The following is an 18,861-nucleotide window of genomic DNA, read 5'->3' on the forward strand; positions in this document are numbered from 1 at the left end:
TGTCGGGAAAAATCACGCGTGCTGTAGCTACTGTTGCTACTGGAAGTCGTCGTGATATGAGATCGATTGATTGAGTTACTTTTTCGTACTTTTCAAAGCTATACGGTTAGCATGCATATCCGTGAGGCAACTTTCACTAGTAATTTGGGAATTAAGGACACTATCGTCCACGGTAAGTTCCATCTACTGTATCATGTGCATCAAAATGCTGTGTGAAAAGTATCGAGAAGTTGAAATTGTGAGCGTTTTTATCATGTGTTATTGAGAATTGAAGTGCAAATGCCTGAGAAGGTCTTACCCGAGTGCATGTTCTGGCTGCTACCTCCCGCCCGTCGACCGCCCTTTCTCGTGCCGTCTGCGTCCTGGTCGGCGACTTCGCTGGATCCTCCGCGGCTCACAGCGGATACCCTTCCTTCAGGAGCGCCTCCTACACCGCCACCATCCAGCACTACTTAGTAACACGCCTACACCGCTTCATTACAACATACAACTTACATTATGTTCAATATACTCCCCAAATCTGCCCTATTTGCAACGACACTAACACCTTACTATGCCACTGGAAATATTTCTACGTTAGAATAGGTTTTGGCGGAAAATGTTTAGGTGTTGAAGTCTTTCAAATGTTGGGAGCCAGTAAAATGAGAATGGATACTTTGGAGGCATGCATATTTAACCCAGTGGGTAATTCATTGTTTTGGGAGAGCCCGATTGGTTCCTAATCAGGTTCCGTTTTCATATTTCCGTAAGTATGGAGTAATTATGACTGCCCCTTTCATCTAATACCTGATACGCTTTTCTGCTAATCCAGTAAATTAGATTTGATATACGACTGTAATTTAGATTTTCATTACATGAGCACTATTCTCCTTTTACCAGCTGCGTAGGGTCCACATTAATGCACGTACTTTGTCGACGCACAGTGAGTAATTTCTAGCACCTAGCCGGCCAAAAATAATATTTTTCACCCCTGTCTTTGGGGTGCATTTTCTGTGAGACGTGTTTACTCTTGGGTACAGTAATTAAGTACTGAAAGCTCGTGCTGTCTGGATCTTGTCCGTTAGGGGATAATATTCTGGCGAGACGAGCGCGCAGTTGTTTTTATGCGAGGGCTCAGTAAGGACGTCAGAACTAATATTTCTTTAACGTGAAGTGTGATTATATTAGATGAAGGCATGTATGTTATATATTATGTGTCTTTTCTAAAAATTACTATATTATTGTCCGGAATGTGTGGTGTCCAAGCGTCATCTAATTATAAAAATTTGAGCTGACTTCCAAACGGGATTGCCTTCGATTTCTGCAATGAAAGTTTTGGACGAGTTATCTATACTTTAATGAATAGAAAACTGTGATTTTTTGCTGCGACCAGGCGCGACCATGAGAGTAATTAATTTTTTTCAGAAGCCATGTACTCTGTAACCCGGAGGTCGGTTTTCGAGCTGTGGAGGAACAGCAGGGAATATAAGTGGAAGGATGATATTGTGAATGTTGTAATTGAACATTTAGCCCTTGAGGGTTGTTCCGAGGATATATCCAAGTCAATAAGAAAATCGGTCAGTATTTTGTGTGCTAAAATTCGATCACGCTGAACAAAATATAGTAGAAAACAGGACAAATTCTTGAAGTACAACAAAAGTTGGTTGGACCAGAAAGTGAGCCTCGCAGAAGGACGTGCATCACAACGATGTCAGGATGAGCCTGCCAGTACTAGCACTCGAGGACGTCCGCGTAAACTGTTCGCAGAATTGAGTGAACGGTCTAAGAGAAGGAAAACTAGATCACTTCTTGAAGAAAAATCACAAGAAGAGATAGTTTCTGCCACTCAGATGAGTCTTCGAGCTTCTGGGAAAAAGGACGCCGCTGATATTGTTGGTGAACTTTCATTTGCCTCTCCTCAACGTGCGACAAAAATGAAAAGGTTACGCAATTTATTTTTGCAGGAACAACCGACAATGTCAGCTGATCAGACTCTCGCTATGATATGTCATCTTATCAGTACAAGGAATTGAGGGAAAATGCTAAAACATATAGCTGTAACTTGTACCCTTCATATTATCTAGTGAGAAAAAGTAAATATGAATGTTACCGCAGTGATATTTTAATGACTGATTCATCTGCAGAGGTCCGATTACAAGCGATTCTTGACCATACAGTACGCCGCATTTGCAAAATACAAGAGAATATGTTGAATTTGGCAGATCAAGAATGTAAATATCACTATAAACTTGTAACGAAGTGGGGCTGTGATGGCAGTTCAGATAAAAGTCGCTATAAACAGAAATTTTCACATGGTCGATCATTAAGTGACGACTCTCTGTTTTGCATTTCACTTGTGCCCCTTCAGCTTTAGTCTAGCGACCCAAACACCGGAAACCAGGATACAATTTGGCATAATCCTAGACCTTCATCATCTCGTCACTGCAGGCCAATTAAATTAGAGTTCCAGAAAGAAACAGCCGACTTAATCCGTGACGAGGTGCAATGTATCAGTGACCAGGAAGAGAAGTTGTTGCCTACTACGGTAGTCCTGAATGATGAAAAAACAATAGTAGTTGAACATGAGCTACATTTCACTATGGTGGATGGAAAAGTCTTCAGTGCATTGTCTTCCTATGAGTCTTCCCAAAGGTGTTATGTATGTGGCGCGTCCCCTAAAGAGATGAACAATATTACTGAAATGACTGAGAGAGTAATTAACCCAACAACACTTAAGTTTGGGTTATCGCCACTTCATGCATGGATTCGATGTTTTGAGTGTACAGACTTGATGTAAGAAAGTGGCAAATAAGAGATGCCAAGGAGAAGAAACTGGTTGAAGAAAGAAGGAAGAGTATACAGGTTCGGTTCATGGAGGAAACAGGTCTATTGGCTGATATACCGAAGCAAAATGCTGGCAATACTAATGATGGAAACACCGCTAGATGTTTCTTCAGGGAGGCTTCCACTTCTGCGGATATTACTGGAATAGATGTAAATTTAATAAACCATCTACGTGTCATCTTAGAAACTCTTTTGTATGGGTATGCCATTGATAAAGTGGCATTTGGCATGTACGCAAAGGAAACTATACAATTGTACTTACAAAAATACAAATGGTACTACATGCCTGTAACTTTGCACAAACTCTTGGTTCACGAAAAAGAAGTCATTGGGCACTGTATTATACCTATTGGACAACTCTCCAAGGAAGCCCAGGAGACCAGGAATAAAGTTAATAGGCGTTTCAGAGAAGTATTCACCAGGAAAACCTCCAGAAAGGACACAAATACTGACCTATTCCATAGGCTGCTTATATCCTCAGACCCTTATATTACCAGCTTAGGGAAATCAAGGAAGAGGAAATTGATTCCTCTTTCACAAGAAGTGCTCAACTTACTGTCTGAGCCTCCTGTATCTGGTTCTGCCCAAGGAGATAATGACAGTGAAGCTAGCGATTCAAATGGAACTGCATCTAACGACTAAATTGTTTGGTAAGTACATGTATTCCTGTATCTGTTTTTAAACATTCTGAACAGCATCTCCCACTTATTTACATCTATTTCATTTCTTAAAGCTGTAACTAAAACTGATTCAAATTACTAAAATTACTAATTCTATTCTTGGCGTAGTAGTTTGTTTTTTGAACTTGATTGACCACACCCTTAATTATCTCCAATAATAGCAGTTACATACTAAGTTTTATGTAAATCGGTCCATTAGTGTCCGAGATGCGATTTCTGGCCGGCTAGATTCCTGAAATTACAAACTGTGCGACGCAGGGGTAGAAAGGATAAGACAACCATGACATTAATTCAGGTAGAGTGCCGGTGAATGGCTTGTGTGAAAATGGGAAAAGCCATATTCAAGGCTGCCGACGATGGTGTCTGGACCCATTTTCTATAAACTGTAACCACTTCACGATTTACCCCTCTCGCTCTGATTTTCCTTGTTATGCGGATTTCGTAGGGTAAACTGAGTTGTTATTCAACGGAGGTAAGATTCACAATGTTTAGTATCCGATGCCCAGTATTACTTCAAGAAATGCACGCGTTAGACGAGCTGAACACCTAAAATATTTCCTAGTACTTCGTTAATTTTGAGATTGACAGGTTTCTTTGTCACTATTGCTTCATGTACATGGTATGAGACATTAAACGTATGAAGTGTAGGCACATTCCCAGTCAAGACTAAAATTCATGGCTGCTGAGATGACCCCATCTAAATACGGGAAGGTAACGATGGAAAAGCAAATACAGGGTGTAAAATATGAGTGTATTCATACATTGATGAAAGCACCTGTCCACCACACATGTTTTGAAATAGTCCAATGAGATACGAGTAACCGAACTGATATCACATCATATGATCTAGGCAATGAATCTGAGCTGTAAATACAATTCCACACTAATACCTACAATATGTACTTTAACATGGATGTCAAATCGTACTCCGCACTCTTAGGAACGTACAGCAGTCTTCTTGAAAGAAAATTTAAAATATCAACTAGAAGACCAATGCTGTTCCTCAGGATTCGATATAAATAGGTCAGATAACGTGTCCGGAATTGCTCCATGCGCTGCCCGGATAGATTTTTTGAATGTTCAGTCTTAGGATTTGTATTACCTCTTAATTATGTATGAAGCGACGTCTTGTATATTTCTTTATTGTGACGTTGATTGGTATTTTACGAATTGTTTCTTAGTTCTCCAGTTATTGCCATGAGTTTAATTTAAAGAGTTTTAGATTTTTTTTACGTGGAACTTCGTCCTTGAGGCAACCCAGATTCCCTGGGAAGTAGTTGATCCTATAAAGTAAAGAATAAACGTGATAACTATTTGTATTCACGCGTCACGACTCCAAATGTAATTGGGACTGTCACCAATCAGCCTAGCGACCCCGAAAACTGTCAATTCAACACTAATCTAGGTCATTTTGGACATTTCCTTTTTTCACACCTTCTAAACCCCCATGCATCTGGAGGATGAACTTCGGCTTAAACGGCAAATCAGCAACCCCGAAAAGTATGGATTTGACAGTAATATTGATTTGACCTACAAACTGTGGGTGTATTTTAAAGGGTCAGCCGACAGTGGACTATCCAAATTAAATACTGACCTCTCTCCCTGTGATTTTAACTGTGGGGCAAATTGAAAGGTCAGGTGTACTCCAATAATCCTCACACACTGGAAGAGCTACAGCAGAACATTGAAATCGCTATTGCTGCTATCCCTCAGGGGGAGCTGCTACGCGTGTCTCACAGTTTGATAAATCGAGCACAGCGCTGCATCGACTTCAACGGTGGTCTTTTCTAGCATCATCTGTGATGTTCATTAACAAGGGTCAATCCTATTTTAAATATTTTCCGGGCCGGTTTTATTTTGACCACACTGTAGTTAAATAAAATTATTGGTATATATTGTTGCTTTCACGATATCTCTACTCTTCACGACATCTACTATTTGTTTGTTTGTTTATTTGTTTGATACGGCATAGCAAGGAAATATTGCACACTGGTGTCCGGCTCCATGGCTAAATAGTTAGCGTGCTGGCCTTTGGTCACAGGGGTCCCGGGTTCGATTCCCGGCAGGGTCGGGAATTTTAACCATCATTGGTTAATTTCTCTGGCACGCGGCTGGGTGTATGTGTGTCTTCATCATCATTTCATCCTCATCACGATGCGCAGGTCACCCACGGGAGTCAAATCAAAAGACCTGCAACTGGCGAGCCGAACCCGTCCTGGGATCTCCCGGCACTAAAAGCCATACACCATTTCATTTCATTTCATTGTACACTGGTGTATCATTATTTTCTTGATGTCTTCTTTCATTCATTAAATGGCTGCAGACTTCCGTTTTCGCTCTATAAGGTGAAAAAATCAACGTGTTCCTTATTTGCCGTCTGTGAATATTGCAACCCTATGTGTGAATATAAAGACACCCACTCTACGGGCCAGACGAATTAACTAGACACGATTGAAATTCCCGACCCGGCCGGGAATTGAAGCCTGGACGCTCTGAACCGAAGACATCAACTCTGACCATGCAGCCAAGGAGCCGGACAACAAAAACGACAACAATAACAATAAAATCAACACCATCATTAATAATAATAATAATAATACAATTCTATGTTTCATGTTCCCTAAACTGAAATCGGTCTTGTAAGTGAAGTGCCAATATAATGCCCTGGAAAGTGTTTCTTGAAAGTGCCCGCATGAGTTAAAAAAATATATATTTGTTCGTGGCGTCGACTTCTACAGATCTTTTGCCACTACTTACACCATTTGAGAGGAATCTGCGTGTAAGTGTAATTGCGGAAGTGTAAAGTGTTGAATGTGAAGAAAGGAACGCGTAGGACGACACAAGTACCCAGTCCCCAGGCCAGGGATATTAATCATTTACAATTAAGGACCCCTGACCTGGCCGGGAATCGAACCCGATCCCAATACGTTACGTATATAGTCAATAGTATTTTTTAGTGTTGTGCATTCGTGTGGGTATTACTCCTGCGCAACGCTTGTCTTCTCTGAAGCACTTTTCGATAACAGCCTCTGATACCTCTGTGAGTGCTGAGTCGAGACGTCCACTCGACGACAATTCAACAATTACTGCGCTTCTACAATGTATGAACTCACCAACTCACCCGTTTGGTATGGCAAGGCACTATCACCCAATCATCATCATCATCTGTTTACCCTCCAGGTTTGGTTTTTCCCTCGGACTTAGCGGACCTCTACCGCCTCAAGGGCAGTGTCCTGGAGTTTCAGACACTTGGTCGGGGTATACAACTGGGGAGTATGACCAGTACCTCGCCCAGGCGGCCTCGCCTGCTATGCTGAACAGGGGCCTTGTGGAGGGATGGGAAGATTGGATGGAACAGGCAAGGAAGAGGGAAGGAAGCGGCCGTGGCCTTAAGTTAGGTACCATCCCGACATTCGCCTGGAGGAGAAGTGGGAAACCACGGAAAACCACTTCCAGGATGGCTGAGGTGGGAATCGAACCCACCTCTACTCAGTTGACCTCCCGAGGCTGAGTGGACCCCGTTCTAGCCCTCGTACCACTTTTCAAATTTCGTGGCAGAGCCGGGAATCGAACCCGGGCCTCCGGGGGTGGCAGCTAATCACGCTAACCACTACACCACAGAGGCGGACATCACCCAATCAACTTCGCTTATAACCATCTTGGAGCACGACTGATAGTACAATAACTTTCTCGAGCGCTGTTAACTAAGCCACCAATGTACACAGACGCCATCAGTAGAACGTGACAGTACAGAACTTATCGTGTTACCCACATATTCAGAAAATATAACCTCGGAGACGTGATTTATGAAACGTCTTCTCTATTTCCATTTCACAGGGATATCTGCTATTTAAAAACTGTGATTAAAAATAATGCTTACGCGGAGAAACTTTCTCACATCGTGAATTACTCTGAACAATACCTGCAGGTCTTCTGATAGCCACGTAACCATTTTAACACAACCTTTGAAGACCGAGCTCGATAGCTGCAGTCGCTTAAGTGCGGCAAGTATCCAGTATTCGGGAGATAGTAGGTTCGAACCCCACTGTCGGCGGCCCTGAAAATGGTTTTCCGTGGTTTCCCATTTTCACACCAGGCATCTATTTGTTTGTTAGTTTATTTGTTTGACACGGCGTAGTAAAGCAATATTGCACACTGGTGCCTTAATTAAGGCCACGGCCGCTTCCTTCCCACTCCTAGCCCTTCCCTGTCCCATCGTCACCATAAGACCTATCTGTGTCGGTGCGACGTAAAGCAACTAGCAAAAGAAGAAGAAGAAAAAAAAGCAACCTTTGAAGATATAATGTTAAATCCTTCAGAAGGTTAAATATTTTCATATTATCGAGATATATCCTCATGATCACAATCCTCACCGCCCTCATTATGTTTCACGAACAAACTGCGTGTTCGTATTCCGCAAAGGTATGGTTAAAATAGATAAGATGACTTTCAACCAAATGAAAGCTTTCACGCAGTCGATAGAACAATACAAGCGGCCCATATGGTGTGCATGTTCAGAGATAAGTTGTATAGCACATAACCTCCACTGTAACCATTGCGTCCAGTGTCGAACTGAGTTGCTGATTGTCACAACATGTCGATACGCCCTCGTAGTCTGGACGTTACAGTTGAAGTAATTGCTTAATTACACACCATTGACTGCAGGTTACTGATCTGTGATGTCATTATCAGAACGGTTCGGTGCAAACGGCGCCAACTATTTGTTCCTTTCTTCAGATAAAAGCTTACCGTTTGGCAGGATTTCACTCCCTGATGTAATATGGATAAAACTACGTTAGCGTAATTATCAGGATTCCTGTTTCAATGTATGCCCGACCTTCTGGGCCATAACACAATTTTTTAAAAAAAATAATTTTCTTTACGACGCACCGACACAGATAAATCTTATTATGACGATGGGTTAGGAAAGGCCTAAGAGTGGGAAGGAAGCGGCCGTGTCCTTAATTAAGGTAAAGCCCCAAATTTACCTGGTGTTATAATGGGAAACCACGGAAACCCCCTTCAGGGCCGCCGACAGTGGGATTCGAACCCACTACCTCCCGGATGCAAGCTCACAGCTGCGCGCCTCTTACTGCACGGCCAACTCGCCCGGTCACAGTATGGTTCAAAAGGTAGTTAGAGATCACGATAGTTACCCTAATATTACTTGGAAGATTATTGTTGTTATTAACAAATATATTTCACATAGGAGATATCCCGTAGGCAATGAGTGCGGGATATTTGCAATATAGCTCGGATTATAAGTAAAACTGGAGGTCCCATGACTATGATCACGATCTCAACGGTCACATACGACTACAAGCTACCTACTGTAGTTTACTTGCTTGCTTTTTAATAATATTTTTAACGAATTATTTTACAATGTTCAGATTAATTACTCACCTAAATTAATCTGAAAATTTATCACGCATTGTCCCTTTATAAATCCCAATTATCATATTAAATCTAACTCAATCCAGTGGTATTTGAAGGATATGTCAACCTCAGGCCGGTATATTTACTGGCACGTTAAGGAACTCCTGCTGGAAATTTTTTAGGCACCTTGATGTCTCACAGAATAGTAAAATGTAGTGAGACGTAAGTTCAACAACATTGTTATTCCTATTCTAACAAGGAAACACTGAAAACTATGATTTCTAAATAAATTCGAGTGTCTTTGGCTATCTGATATTCTGTTTCCCTTCCTCTTCCAGATTTGACGCATTCCAGAGTTTTATTATCGTCTTTAAGCCATTTACACTCTGTAAAATAGTAGAGGAAGATAAAATTGAAGCCTTAATTGTCAGACTATTTGGAGTAAATTGCCTATAATGCAGCGGAATTATCATTTTGTGAGTAGTTGATTAGCATGGTGCGAGTGATGAAGACAACACAACTTGAGCAACTATTAAATGCATTATGTAGAATCTTTCTCTCGAGGTTGTGATAACTTCATCCGGTGGAAAACAAACCAGGAGGTGAATTATGAACAAGCTGATGTGAATGTACAAATGTAATATAACTTTAAATGCTAATTAAATTGAGCTTCAAAGTAAGACCAACGTAATTCTCTAAGACATATTACACTTTCAAGAAGTCTCCACATAAATCTGACAGGTTTGTTACACCTACTTCACTTTAAAGCGCATCCTTCGAGGAAATGGAAAGCAATTATAAACTTGTTTATGCCACCCGAATGAAGAATCCATTCGTCATAACGATATTATACTTTGTACCCAATTACCCTCTTCCACATAGGGGGTGTTAGCAACAATGTGACGTCACGAGAATTAGCGTGATGTGAAACAGTTTCGAAAGCTTTTCTGTTTTTAGTTTGTAGAAGTTTGTGGTGAAGTTTACACAGCTGTAAAGATCTCACTGAATTTGTTTCTATCTTGTGTTTGTTGCCTGTCGCAACACGGAGTTAGCGTGACATTGTGAAGACCATTCTAAGCCACCCCACTGCTCGAACGCCTATCATAATACACTCGTAAATTTAGCGTCTGACAGGAATGAATGGTTAGGTCACAAGTAGCATGTTGCCAGTCTTCTGCTATTCAGCTACTAGAACTCATATCAGTCCGCAACTTACACAGTAAGTTTTCCTACGAGATGAATATGGATAGAACACAGATCGAAAGTTGTAATAGCTTCAAAAAATCTTGGGGAGATTCCTAAACAGAGCAGGAAAGTCATACTTGCTTTACCCGGAAGGACAAGTTTTCGATTCCCTGCCAGCGACTCGTAAAATTTCGAAACAGTACCTAAGTCTTCGAGTGGCACATGACCAAGGGGTTCACTCAATGTACACCATACGTGAGTATGGAGCCCAGAAATATACTATCTCCCGAATACTGGATACTGGCCGCACTTAAGCGACTGCAGCTATCGAGCTCGGTATTATTATTATTATTATTATTATTATTATTATTATTATTAATAGACCCAACGTGTAAAAAATATATCATTATTTTAGTATGTTAAAAGTAAAAAGAGTTCTTTAGAAGTGTATTTCGTTGGATAAGGTCAATAACCATTCATTTTCTTCAACTTCGAAATGAATATTTAAACACGTATACAAAAACTATGACTTTAAAACTTGACATGTTATATTTTTTCTCTAATTTAAATGGGAAAATATAATGTTAAAATAATAATTAGATGTGCATAAAATATATTTTTTTTCGTTTTTCTCAAAACGTAAACAAATGAACTTAAATCCTATTTGATGACATGCCTTAATTTGTGTCATTTAAACACGTCAATTGTTTACAGAGTGATTTCTATCTTCCAACTTTCTCATCTGACCTATGACCTCCATTGTTCAACTCTTGGTGTCTTTCAACCCCTGTGATGTAAGGTTTAGAAGCCTAGGAACTACTCGCTTTCACGCTTTCCATGCTTCCCTTTCTTTATCCGATGTCCTCGTTAAGCATTGGGATACAAATATTCCTCTTTTGCGTCTGTTTAATAATAATCAGGACTGATATTTCCCTGCTTGAAACCGCAGTCATCACCACCACCACAATAATTCAGCACTGAATTTAACTATCATCTCATCGCCTCCTCTTTCTCATCCACTATAGCCACTGTGAATTAACTAAGCACCTATCCCCCTCCATTCACCTTGCATGATTCCCACCACCGAAGCCAGTTTTTGCGTCATCTTCATCAATAGAGCTGATTTCTAACTAAGCCTTTTTATCTCCTCATTCCGAGTATCCTCGTGCCGTTATTTCCACCTATTTGTACAGAAATATTTCTCGTTACTTTCATGTCTGTTACTTGCAACTTATGAATAAGGTATTCTAAGTCCAGCCAATTTTTGCTCCCATTCAGAAAAATCGACTTTGAAACAGGCCAATGTAGAGATATATTCGATTAAAATATTTACACGTTGAAAGAAATTTTCCACCACTAACACCATGGTTAATTTTTAAAATAATGTCCTACAGATACAATATATAACAATATTTCACAGAAAGAACACAATTTCTAAAATACTTTTAAGTCAAAATCATTTCTGCACAGAAAGGTAAAGTTCTAAACTGCGACAGTAAGTGGAATAGATTCTTCAACACTATGCCTGGCCACTTTTTGCCCTCAATAATTCACCTGATACTCACGTATGGTGTACATTGAGTGAACCCCTTGGTCATGTGCCACTCGACGAGTTAGGTACTGTTTCGAAATTTTACGAGTCGCTGGCAGGGAATCGAAAACTTGTCCTTCCGGGTAAAGCAAGTATGACTTTCCTGCTCTGTTTAGGAATCTCCCCAAGATTTTTTGAAGCTATTACAACTTTCGATCTGTGTTCTATCCATATTCATCTCTTAGGAAAACTTACTGTGTAAGTTGGGGACTGATATGAGTTCTAGTAGCTGAATAGCAGAAGACTGGCAACATGCTACTTGTGACCTAACCATTCATTCCTGTCAGACGCTAAATTTACGAGTGTATTATGATAGGCGTTCGAGCAGTGGGGTGGCTTAGAATGGTCGGTGCAGTCCTTTTCAAAATATGGTGCTAGCAGGGATTTATACTCCTTCTGAGTATCTTCTTTTACTAAATAATAGATATAGATATATTTGCAGGTTGCGTTCGGGAGATAAGAGGTTCGAATTCCACTGTCGACAGGTCTGAAGATGGTTTTCCATGGTATCCCTTTTTCACACCAGGCACATGCTGAGGCTTTATCTTAATATTAAGGCCATGGCCGCTTCCTTCCCATTCTTATCCGTTACCCATCCCACGTCACCATAAGACCTATCTGTGCCGGTGCGATGTAAAGCAAATAAATTTGTAATCTGTATCTATAAGATCAAAAGTTTGTTCGTTTGTTATACAAATCTACAGACCTCCAGTACCAAAATTTGCACCAAGGCTCATTAGGCATTCGGAGGGGTCGTAAAGGTAGTTATATCGTCAAAAATTGAATGAAATTGGTCACAATATGTGATATAGGCCTATGAGTAGAAGGTTTTATGAATTGACGCCATTTTTGATACCAAAGCTCTTAAGTAATAGACTGGTCACACGAGAAGCATGGAATAAGTATAGCAAGGAATAAGAGGCTGGGCACACGGAAAGTATGGAGATTCGAATAGTAAGGAATATTGTCAAATCTCATACAGACTTACAGGACTAAACTCTTCGTTGATACTTTCATGCTTTCTGCTCTAAGATACAATCTCGCGAGTTATTCTCTGGAAAATTAACCTCAGTCCCATATATGAGTCGGACGGGTCGAAGAGGTCATAGAGGTCGTCAAATATTTCATTAAAATATGGCTGGAAGGTTTAATGTGTTGACGCATTTTCGATACCTAAACTGGATAAACGAATAGTATTGAACTTAAAGTAGCAAGAATATCTAAGACTATCTAACGATTTATTCGACGTAAAATTAACCTCAATTCCGTAAATAAGTATACAATGTTTGCTTGCAGGTGGCGGATTTTACTCAATGATACTTCTTCTTCTCCTTCTTTTGGTACCGCTTTTTCCACACACGTGTGGGGTCGCGGGTGCGAAATGCGTCGCACATGTATATTGGGCCCTGTTTTACGGCCGGATGCCCTTCCTGACGCCAACCCTATATATATATATATATATATATATATATATATATATATATATATATATATATATATGGAGGGATGTAATTACTATTGCGTGTTTCTGTGGTGGTTGATAGTGTGGTATGTTGTCTGAATATGACGAGGAGAGTGTTGGGACTGACACATACACCCAGTCCCCGAACGAGAAGAATTAATCAGAACCGATTATATTTCCCCGTTCCGGTCGGGAATCGAAGCCGGGACCCTCTGAGCCGAAGGCCAGTACGCTGACCATTCAGCCAACGAGTCGGACTACTCAATAATACAACATGCCGCTTGAAATAGCAAGGGATATCTATGACCTATCTAATGTTTTATTATCAGTAAAATTAACCTAAATTCCATAAATAAGTATCAAATGATTGCTTATGTGGATCACAATTTCATATTTTATGTCATTTATAAACTAATAAATCAACCGACTGTAACAAAATTACCTTCAAAATTGAATTCTGAACACATATAAGTAACTTTCAAAGCAAACCTACAATTATTTCCTATTGGCGATATCTTTACTACAGCCACACATAGCAGCAATTGGAAACTATGCTCTGAATCTCTCACCTCAACTCCATCGTTAAGAGAAATCATAGCAAGGATTCATTTGTATACTCCGTGTTTCTCTCATGGCCAATACTATATGCAGCTTGCTCCAGGGTTGGAACTCCGAGCAATTACATTTTCATTTTTAAGATATTTTCAAGTGTTTGTTGATACAATATTGCATTCTATTACCACAAGAACTCGTGCATATTATTCCATTACGTCGAAACTTTACACCATGAACAATGTGATACTTTGTGGGCGGAGTCCCCGGGTAACTGCTAGAAATAAATATAAATATGCTTTTGCAACATATGTTATATTATTTTTGTCCACTCCTCGTTACTGTACATTGTGTCCTCAAATTTAGAATGGTTTTCAAACACGATACAGGAAAACCGCTACCTAAAATCAAATACTTGAACGATTCTTTAACTCAATGAACTGCTGAGGAACATCTACAGTATATACCTAGTAGGCATCACAATTTTTGTCAGATTCGGAATTGAATGGTTTGATCACTTGATTTTAATTTCCAAGTAAGAGACATTATAAAGGGTGGGGCCATAAAGCTAACAACGAATGCAGGCTTATGAATACGCATAGTTCGTTCACGTAAATTGTAGACTGGTTTAAAGGAATAACAGCTTATGTATATATGTACCGTATGTATATATGTATGTATCTATGCATGTATGTATCCATTTATTCACGTCTGTCTTTTAAAGGAAAAGTTCTGCGAACCAAACAAGCTCTTTCCTGGATATCTGCTTAAAAAAGCATATTCCATTCATCTTAATTTACTACCATTTAATGCCGAGATTATTTACCTTCTTCTAAGATTTTACTTGATGATATAATTTTCCAATAGACCTCTCGTCAAAATTCTTGCAAGATATGACAGTTTAACTCAGAGTGTGCTTGGGCATAACTTGTTCTTGATATTTTCAGTACATATAGACATTTACTCATTGACAGCCTAGATACTTCATGTTTTCACTCCCGAAAGAAGAAATGTAAGGGAGAGATCCAGATTAATAGAGGGATAAAGTGTTAGTATTCATTCGATTGTTGTACATGATATTATTGGAATATCCCAGTAAGGGTATACTTCTTGGCAACCAGGAGCAACTTCTATAATGTCAAAATTCTAATTATGACAGTTTTTATCAAATTTTCTAACTTATTGTTTTTTAACCATGCATTACTCTTGCCCTTATATATCCCAAGTTTGTAAAAATGTATTAGAACTCTACCAACAAAATGAACCTTCAATCACTAACATGCACTGCAAATTAAGTATTTATATTGCATTTTTATTCTGAGTAGCTGAAAAAAAGTTTTTAAGAATGAGGTGCTGATTGTGGTACAACACTTTGGGAGGAAATCCTGAAAATATCACCATTATCCATAAAATAGTACGAGAATTATAACAGAAACCGTTCAAAAAATATTTTCAGTGGAACCGCAATAAAGAATTTTGCATAAAAAGAATATAACTCTCGAATATCTCACCTTTCAGACTGTCCTGGATCGTAAGTTTCTTGATTCTTTCCTTCTTCCTGCAATTTGATACTCTTTCTGCATCTCCTGGACTCTCTTCTCAGCCGACTGAATTCTTTTCATATCCTTCTGATCCAGTCCTTGAATACAGTACGCTTCTGGTTCCAATACCATTTGTTTTAAAATGTTCACTCTTCCCTCCATCCCATCATTGAATGTAATGGCTTTATCCTTTCCTGATATCAGCACAGATTTTTGGCTACAGAATCCTGTTTTGGGGCATATTTTCCAAATTTTGACATTAAGGAATTCATTACTGTTCTGCGTGCGACAACCTACACACCTCTTCAAAAGATCACTGGAAGACAAATATTAAAAAATTGGTCTAATTTATTTCATTATTGCACAAAGTGAAATGGCGTATGGGTTTTAGTGTCGGGAGATCCCAGGAGAGATTCGGCTCGCCAAGTGCAGGTTGTTTGATTTGACTCCCGTAAGCGACCTGCGTGTCGTGATGAGGATGAAATGATGATGAAGACAACACATACACCCAGCCCCCGTGCCAGGGAAATGAACCAATGATGATTACAATTCCACAACCTGCCGGGAATCGAACCCGGGGCCCCTGGGACCAAAGGCCAGCACGCTAAACGTTTAGCCATGGAGCCGGACTTTCGTTATTGCCATAGATACAAATTATTATTGTGTTTATATTCTTCCTCCTTGCCTTCAGAGACAGCCCTCTGTTTACTACACCAAGAAACAGCTCGTTAGGAACAGAAATCGTACTGAGGTGTTTCGCCAGTTGAAGCTTTGTGCTTCAAGATAGCCCTAATGGCGGTTTTCATTTCTGAAGCTGAAATGCTATTGCTCTTAACAGAGTTACCATAGTACACTGCCAATGTGTTAATAACAGAATCAATGAGCCTACTTTTATCTGAAAGTGGTTTGCCATCTACTTATTATTCCTTTATAGTTAGTCTTGAGATTTGTATGATGAGTCCCCATGGCCAACACACCCTATTTTGTCGATCTATATATAAGGCCCATAAGCTGCGTTTCATTGATTGCACTGCAGCTGTTTGCATCACCGTCCCAAACGTAATAAACATACTGCATACCAGCACCTGACTCTCTTCTGACCTCCACCTCCATACTGCCAGTTGTACCTGTGTGACTTATTTCACGTACTTCTGAGTTCATTTCCATGAATTCAGTATATCTTACAGTGTTTTACTTCCCATCCCAAAGTTCAAATCGAGCTTGCATTCGGGAGATGGTGGTTTCGAACCCCACCGTCCGCAGCCCTGAAAATTTTGCATAGTTTCCTATTTTCACACCGGACAAATAGTGGAGCTGTACCGTTATTAAGGCTACTTTCTCAATGCTAGCATTTTCTCATACTTGCGTCGCCGAAAGACTTGATTTTGTTAGTGCAACGTTAACCACTAGCAAAAATAAAAAATTAAACTAAAAATAAAATAAAAAATAGTCGGCCAAGTTCCATCACCCGAAACTGATACCTCAGAAAAATTGCTAAATTCAGGTTATTCTTCAGCAGCCTGCATCAAACATTCTTATGAATCTTTAGCAGTGGCATCAAGCATATGATCAGCAATAAGGGCATAGGTACTTTGTGCACAGATAGTAGCACGTTCAAAACAACGAAAAAAACACACTTAGACTTTATAGTCCTTGCCCAATACACCTCATGGCATAATCTCCTCTCATATTTACAGATAACATATTATTTGTTTCCCCAACATTTCGCTGTTGTAATATGTACCTACTTCTAAACATGATACATAGTTGGCTGTCACTTTACAGACCAAACCTACTAAATTGATTAGGTTAAGTTCCACAGGTTCAAAAAACACACACACACCCCTAAGACATTTTCGTATCTCACGAAACATAATATTTACATAAAACAGGTAGCAATCCAGATCACCATCGGCTTCAACTACTACTTTTGGAGTAAATATTTTGCCACGTACACTGAGGTTGGGTGTTGGGGTATCATTAGCGTCACTCACTATTTATTTTCCAGATTTCTGGTGCTGATTTCCTTTGAAACACTGATCATAGTTTTATAAGATACCTTTCGAGCACCCATACTACCGTATACTTGAAGTTTCACAATGAGTCACGCAACTGATAGTCCACATCGATGTCATTGTTTAAACATCACTATTCAACACATGCGACTTGGTTCCATGGAGATTCTGTAATATACATCTACAGGACTCCTTGAAAATAAAACAAAAACGTGTCTCGTAAATGTACATACCGATACTACCTACGGGGCGTGATTTAGAGGCCGATGAATTTTCAAAATAAAATAGGACGATAGTATACGAGTAAAGGGGCGTGGCAGGAAATGTCAGCCGGTCACAATTTTACCTATATCTCTGGACCCAGGACAGATATTCCAATAATTCATCCTGGAAAGTAAACCTAAAGTCCACTTCCGTGGTGTAGTGGTTCGTATGATTAGCTGCCTCTCGGCTCTGCCACGAAATTTGAAAAGTGGCTGAAGGGTAGGAACGGGGTACACTCAGCTTCGGGAGGTCGAGTAGAGAGGGTTCGATTCCCACCTCAGCCATCTTCAAAGTGGTTTTCCGTGGTTTCCCACTTCTCCTCCAGACAAATGCCGCGATGGTACCTAACTTAAGGCCATGCCCGCTTCCTTCCCTCTTCCATGTCTATCCCTTCCGATCTTCCCATACCTCCACAGGGCCCCTGTTCAGCATAACAGGTGAGGCCACCTGGGAGAGGTATTGGTCCTCCTTCTCAGTTCTATACCCCCACCCAAAGTCCCACACTCCAAGACACTGCCCTTGAGGCGGCAGAGGTGGGATCCCTCGCTGAGTCCGAGGGAAAAACCAACCCTGGAGGGTAAACGGATTAATAAAGAAAGAAACCCTAAAGTTGAGTTTAACAAAATATATTTTTAAATGCTCATTTCTGATCTGGTAATCTATATCTCCCCCTTGATGAAAAATAAATAATTTAGTATGTGTCTTCAAGCAAAATTTTCCACACCGTGTGTTAACTTTTCTCTCGAATGAATTTATTTCACTGAAAATCCATTTCAGAAAAATCTGTAGACCAGTTATTAGGAGTCGTTAATTTGGTACAACTCTCTGACTGTTGTTAACCTCCTATTTGTTAATTCGTTAATTTAATCAATGTACCTAGTGTGAAATCATTTAATTGTCTTCCAGCATGAATTATATCCATAATTACAGTCATCAAATTATATCATTCGTCAGACTCCATCATGAATATTCTGAATCTTTCTCTAAGAGTTCCAGTGATTGATTTACATATCAAATAAACGAAAATATGGGACATATCTAGCGCTCTTAACAATTATCATATAGTGAAACAAGAATTGATTCACTCTTAGTAAGACTTTGATTTTCACCATAAACACCTTTAATATTTTAGAGTTATTCTGAGAACTGAGGGATTCCCGTCCCAGACAAGCAGCTCAAAGGTAACTACAAACGTAAAAGCTGTTCGTCTTTTGCGAGCATTAACCTGTATATCATGATAAGAAAAGGAGGTCAAAATCCAGTAATTCTATTTTGTATCACGTAGATTTGAAGATGTCCACTTGATTGGACGAAACATGCATTTAATAATGTTTCTGTTTCAGCTCTCGTCTACATGTTTTCTGGGCCGATG

General features: G+C 39.8%; 1 protein-coding gene across 1 annotated transcript in view; it reads right to left on the minus strand.

The window, feature by feature from the left end:
• The window catches only part of LOC136864566 (zwei Ig domain protein zig-8), a 729,461-nt gene that overhangs the window by 144,858 nt on the left and 565,742 nt on the right, over positions 1–18,861 (minus strand). Inside the window, exon 7 of the mRNA XM_068226246.1 lies at positions 299–427. Within this exon, the coding sequence (XP_068082347.1) occupies positions 299–427 (129 nt within the window). The remainder of the gene's footprint in view (positions 1–298; positions 428–18,861) is intronic.

The sequence above is a fragment of the Anabrus simplex genome, chromosome 1, assembly GCF_040414725.1.
Source record: "Anabrus simplex isolate iqAnaSimp1 chromosome 1, ASM4041472v1, whole genome shotgun sequence".
NCBI classification, from domain to species: Eukaryota; Metazoa; Arthropoda; class Insecta; order Orthoptera; family Tettigoniidae; genus Anabrus; species Anabrus simplex.